The sequence below is a fragment of the Piliocolobus tephrosceles genome, chromosome 2 (genome assembly GCF_002776525.5).
Source record: "Piliocolobus tephrosceles isolate RC106 chromosome 2, ASM277652v3, whole genome shotgun sequence".
NCBI lineage: Eukaryota > Metazoa > Chordata > Mammalia > Primates > Cercopithecidae > Piliocolobus > Piliocolobus tephrosceles.
In genome coordinates this window covers 48,381,530-48,387,890 of record NC_045435.1, presented here as the reverse complement: position 1 = coordinate 48,387,890, position 6,361 = coordinate 48,381,530, and the positions used below count along the sequence as shown (strand labels likewise).

The 6,361-nt window shown below is 44.5% G+C and overlaps 1 protein-coding gene across 5 annotated transcripts in view; it reads left to right on the top strand.

Moving 5' to 3' along the window:
- Window positions 1-136: 136 nt before the first annotated feature.
- Window positions 137-6,361, top strand: part of LOC111526778 (transmembrane protein 40) — an 11,450-nt gene continuing 5,225 nt past the window's right edge. For 3 of the 5 annotated variants that reach the window (XM_026453228.1, XM_031935166.1, XM_026453227.1), the window contains exons 1-2: window positions 137-1,212; window positions 2,607-2,660. In XM_026453228.1, coding sequence (XP_026309013.1) covers window positions 1,047-1,212; window positions 2,607-2,660 — 220 coding nt within the window. In that variant the 5' untranslated portion in view covers window positions 137-1,046. The remainder of the gene's footprint in view (window positions 1,213-2,606; window positions 2,661-6,361) is intronic. The other 2 variants (XM_026453225.2, XM_031935167.1) reach the window with 2 other exon arrangements.

The following is a 6,361-nucleotide window of genomic DNA, read 5'->3' as shown; positions in this document are numbered from 1 at the left end:
ACTAATATGGTGAAACCTCGTCTCTATTAAAAAAAAAAAAAAAAAAAGAAAATTGGAATAATTTTTACTTTATTTTCTGCATTTCTTTATTTTGCAACATGCATTATCTTTTTAGGAATAAAAAGTCATTTTTTGCACTGATGAATATTTGTGAAATATAGAAGAGAATAGAAGTCACCCAAAATCCTTTCTTCTGAGATAAACACCACTGTTGTGATTTTGTTGAGCTTCCCAATCCCTCTTCCTCCTTATCCAGTTGAGATCACAGATGCACTGATGCTTAAGCACAATTAATTTGGTTTCCTGGAATTTTTTAAATTGCCCATGACTGACCAGGAGGTCCCATGGTCCTGTCTTGGGATAAAGGAATCTTCTGGACCTGGAGCCAGAAACTCATAGACCTGAATTCTTGGAATGCTGACTGGCCAAAGAGCACAAATGACAACCATTTTCAAGTCTTGATCAAGCTCCTGTTCACAGCTGGGCACCCTTGCAGGGTGGAGAACCCAGGTCATGTCCTTCAGGAGATGAAATGTTTGGAGAGAGGCACATCATGAGACTGCTGGCCTTTGTGTCCACTGAGTCAGGGACAGACAGTTGGTGCTATAGAAACCCCAGCAGGGAAAGGCAAGACCAGTGTGAGCTGGGGCAGTTGGCAAAGGCTTTCTATAGGAGGTGTGACATCAGCTTAAGCTTCTCAATAACACAGACAAACAGGAAGGATATTCCGGGGCGTGGGAGACACAGCAAACATCCAGAGCCAGTGTGATAGGTGGGGAAACAGAGATGACACAGCACCTGCACTTGGTGGGATGGAAGCCATCCCAGTACTGTGACGCCTCATGGGACCTTGTCTTATCTTCATGGAAGTCTTATAAAGTAGGCAAGGCAGCAGCAGAAATATTATGTAGACATGAAATCAACAGAAATATTAAGGGATTTGTCCAAAGTCACACAGAAAGTGAGTGGCAGGTCTCCTACCTCCAGTCCCCAAATCAGAGTTCCTCCCATCAAACCACACTCTTCGCATAAACTGAATTCTGAGAATGGCCACCAGAACGAACGCATTCCCAGCTCAGTCCAGGCTGAGCTTCTCCTACAGCTTGTGTTTGTTCCCCGCAGAGAGCAGTGATGAAGTCCAGCACCCCAGAGCAACCAGAAAACATCGACGGAGCCTGGGGGCTGGACACCCCCATGGGAACGGCTCACCCGGTAGGCAATAGGCCTTACCATTTTTCTTTTGCCCACTCACTCACTGTTGAGTTTCTCAGTGGGACTGAATCTGCCTGTGTGATGTTCTTCACAGCATTGTTTACGGCAGGATAAAATAGGAAATAGCCTGACAGCAGCAGAATAAAGGATGCTACACCCTGTCCTGGTGACAGCTCTGCTCTTCATCTATCGCTGAACTGAAAAAGAAAGATGCCAAATCATAGAATTAATTCGATCTCGTATATACTTTATAAAAATTCAGACATACAGTTATAATCAAAACTGGAAGGAAAAATACCAAAATGTTAATAGTGGTTATCTCAGGATGGTGGAATTATAAGTGATTTTTATTTTCCCTTTTTTGAACTGTCCTATACTATAAATAATTTACAATGAGCATGTTTTATTTTTTATTTATTTATTTTTTGGAGACAGGGTTTCACTCTTGTTGCCTAGGCTGGAGTGCAATGGCGCGATCTTGGCTCACCATAACCTCCACCTCCCGGGTTCAAGCGATTCTCCTGCCTCAGCCTCCCAAGTAGGAGGCTAGGATTACAGGCATGCGCCACCATGCCTGGCTAATTTTGTATTTTTAGTAAAGATGGGATTTTACCATGTTGCTCAGGCTGGTCTTGAACTCCTGGACTCAAGTGATCTACCCACTTCGGCCTCCCAAAGTTCTGGGATTACAGGGGTAAGCCACCACGCCTGGCAGAGCATGTTTTATTTTTATAACCAGGAAATAATTGTTGCAAAAGAAATAAAAAATTTCATAGGAAGGAAAGACCACTGGGAAAAGGGTCTTTTAATTATTGCCTAGTACAGAACCTGTCACACAGAAAGTGTTTAATAAATGCTGCCCATGAGGCTAGAGCTGAGCCCTGGGTTCTCTTTCTGGATATAAACATGATTAGGAACGCAGGCTTTGGCAACAGACCTAGTAGAGTTGCCACTCACTTGCTGGCTATATGACTTTGGGAAAATAATGTAACTGTTTGAGCCTCAGTGTCCTTATCTGTATAATGGGTGGGGTAGGTACTAATACCTTCTTCATAGGATGTCTGTGAGAAGCAAATGAAGTATTAAATATAAATCACTTAGTACAGTGTTGGTGCATGCGAGTGCCCAATATATACCCACTATTAACCCTGAGCAAGGTCCAGGTCTTCTTAGGTCTTGAGTACTTTCTGAATGTGGTCACCTCTGGAAGTTCTGGGGGCATCAGAGAGGGCAAAGGGAAGGTACTTGTGCTGCCTTGCCTCTTGAAGACCACCCCCCACCTCACCTCCAGCACAAGGACTCTGGTACTTCTTAAGCTTCAAAGCCATGGGAGATGGAAGTGGCCTGGGTCACTGTGTTTGGGAGTGCTGACTAAGGGGTTTGTCTCCATCCAGGTCCTGGGCATGGGGAGCCTGACGTTTTGAAGGATGAGCTTCAGCTCTATGGAGGTAATCAGTTGCCCAGTGGCTTTGGAGAAAACAATTAGACAAAGGAAAAGAGGGCTTTGTTGGGCAGAAACAAAGTCATGAGGGTGATTCATGAGCTGAAAAGTCCCAGCCAAATACAGGAGATGTGGCCAGTTGGGTGGTTATGACATTGGCAGGTGGGGAGGTGGGCATGAGATTGTCTTGAGGAAATCCTGCATTTTCTGGGGTCTTTGTTTGTTTGTTTGTTTTGAGACGGAGTCTCACTCTCGCCCAGGCTGGAGTGCAGTGGTGTGATCTCGGCTCACTGCAACTTCCACCTCCCGAATTCAAGTGATTCTCCTGCCTCAGCCTCCCCAGTAGATGCGACCACAGGTGTGCACCACCACACCCAGCTAATTTTTTGTATTTTTAGTAGAGATGGGGTTTCACTGTGTTGGCCAGGATGGTCTCGATCTCCTGATCTCGTGATCTGCCCACGTCGGCCTCCTGAAGTGCTGGGATTACAGGCGTGAGCCACCGCACCCAGCCAATCCTGCATTTTCGTCTGAACTATAACCTTGACTTATGGGGTGACCATGAACAGTCATCCACTTTTCTGGGCCTCAGCTCCTAAACGAGTAGAATGGGACATGATCAGTAACCCCTCTCTTGGAATACTGGGCTGTTTCAGCACACAAGGAAAAATTAAGGATCTGATCTCCACAATACCCATTTTACAGAATAATTATTTCCAATACCCCGATTACTACAGTGAGGAGGCATAAATAATATGGCACTTTGGTTGGTAGCACTAGGATGCAATAGAACTTGTAGAATGAGAAACAAAAAAAGAACTTGTAGAATGAACTCTTTTGCCAAAGAATATGACAGATGCACACTACTAGATAAGAAAGCTTTAATAGCTGTGTTTAATCCAATATTTCAGAAATCTACATCGTCTCCTAATGCCTGGCAATAACCTAAGTAACACAGTGGAAAACACTTATGTATATGCTAAAGAAAAGATTTCATTTGTTATGTAACAAATACAATCAGTGGTTGACTCTGGGTCATCTGTCTTGTGGGTTTTTGCTTTTGTTTTTTTGTTTTTTGTTTTTTTTTTGCAACACGGTCTCATTCTGTTGTCCAGGCTGCAATGCAGTGGTGTGATCATGACTCACTACAGCCTCAACCTCCTGGGCCCAGGTGATCCTCCCATCTCAATCTCCCAGGTAGCTGGGACTACAGGTGTGTGCCACCACACTCAGCTAATTTTTTGTATTTTTTAGTAGAGACAGAGTTTTGCCATGTTGCCCAGGCTGGTCTGGAACTACTGAGCTCAAGTGATCCTCCCGCCTTGGCCTCCCAAAGTGCTAGAATTACAGGCATCTTTCTTTTCTTTCTTTCTTTTTTTTTTTTTTTGTTACAGAAACAAGTATAATCTGGTTTAGAAAAATGTTTTTAATTACTCAAGTAATTTAAGAAAGTTTTCACTGGGTATAAAATGAGATAAACCTTTATGTTCATATGTATTTTAAAATATTTTTCTCATTAAGTAATTCACATTCACTGTAGAAAATGTAGATACAGTCATGTATTCATGAATTACTTCTTTCCCCCAGACATTGGAGGTGCTTGGTAAATTACATTGCTTGAGTCTCATTTCATGTTGTCCTTGATATGCTCTCTGCGCTCTCCGTATTGGCCCCTCTGGTCACTTTGCAGATGGTGTTCAGTGTGCTGAATGCCTGTTGTCACATGCTAAGTGCCCCTTGTGGTGTTCGTGTCCTGGGGCTGCCCTGAGGGACAGGAAACGTACAGAAGTCGGGGCCTGATGGTAGGAAGATCATACAAGTGCCTGTCTGCCCTTAAGGGAAAGAAGATGACAGGCTGGGAGCAAGGTCACCAGGGAACTAGAACAGGCACCAAGAATCACATGGTGAATGGTGTGGGAAGGACACCCAGGACTGGATTAATGCAGAGGTGGCAGCTCAGCTCTATAGGACTCAACTCACCCTTGGCAGCCCAGACAAGTGGCTCAACAATCAGGGCGGGAGCCAAGGATTGAGGTGTACAAGCCAGCTTGGCTCCCACATGCTCAGAGCCTGGTAGGTCTAGAAGCCAGCAAGATGGCATGAGCTTGGAGTTGCCTGTCTAGTCCAGAGTTCTATGGGTAAAAGGCAGCAGGTGTCATCACCTGCATCTGGATAGCCTGGAGCAGGCATTAATGGGTAGCCCATGTGGGCAGATGCTTTTTATCTGACTCACAGAATGGTTTTTGGGGGGTCAGGGTATGGGTAGGTTTGTTTTTTTTTATTTTTTGGTTTTTTTGAGATGTGGTCTCACTCCTTTGCTCAGGCTGGAGTGCAGTGGTGCCATCTCGGCTCACTACAACCTCCACCTCCTGGGCTCAAGTGATTCTTCTACCTTAGCCTTAGCCTCCTGAGAAGCTGGGACTACATGCATGCACCACCATGCCCAGCTAATTTTTGTATTTTTGGTAGAGACGGGATTTTACCATATTTCCCAGGCTGGTCTTGAACTCCTGGACTCAAGTGATCTATCCACCTTGACCTTCCAAAGTGCTGGGATTACAAGTGTGAACCATCGTGCCCAGCCCACACAGAAACACAGAATGCTTTTTTTTTTTTCTGTATTTTTAGTAGAGATGGGGTTTCACTGTGTTAGCCAGGTTGGTCTCGATCTCCTGACCTCATGATCCACCTGCCTCGGCCTCCCAAAGTTCTGGGATTACAGGTGTGAGTCACTGCACCCGGCCCAGAATGCTTTATTTATTTATTTATGTTGAGACGGAGTCTTGCTCTGTCTCCCAGGCTGGAGTGCAGTGGTGTGATCTTGGCTCACTGCACGCTCCGCCTCCTGGGTTCATGCCATTCTCCTGCCTCATCCTCCCAAGTAACTGGGACTACAGACAGCCGCCACCACACCTGGCTAATTTTTTTGTGTTTTCAGTAGAGACGGGGTTTCACCGTGTTCACCAGGATGGTCTCGATCTCCTGACCTCGTGATCCTCCCGCCTCGGCCTCCCAAAGTGCTGGGATTACAGGCGTGAGCCACTGCACCAGGCCCAGAATGCTTTTTTAAAATTATGATTGTGTGGCCAGGCGCTGTGGCTCATGCCTGTAATCCCAGCACTTTGGGAGGCTGAGGCAGGTGGATCACTTGAGGTTAGGAGTTCAAGACCAGCCTGGCCAACATGGCAAAACCCTGTCTCTACTAAAAATACAAAAATTAACCAGGTGTGGTGGCACCCTTAATCCCAGCTACTCAGGAGCCTGAGGCAGGAGAATTGCTTGAACCCGGGAGGCAGAGGTTGCAGTGAGCTGAGATCATGCCACTGTACTCCAGTCTGGGCGGCAGAGTGAGATTCTGTCTCAAATAAATAAATATTATAAATATGTAATAGATAATTTATACAAATTATATAATATGTAAATATATTTATATATAATAAATTACATAATATATAAATTTATATAAATTATATATATTTCATATATATATATATTATATAATTATGATTGTGAGAGCCAGACACTATGGTTCGCACCTGTAATCCCAGCTACTTGGGAGGCTGAGGCAGGAAGAGTGCTTCAGCCCAAGAGTTTGAGACTGCAGTGAGTCATGATAGTGCCATTGCCCTGCAACCTGGATGACAGAGAGAGAACCTGTCTCTAAATAAATAATTTTTTTTTTTTTTTTTTTTTTTTTTTTTTTTTTTT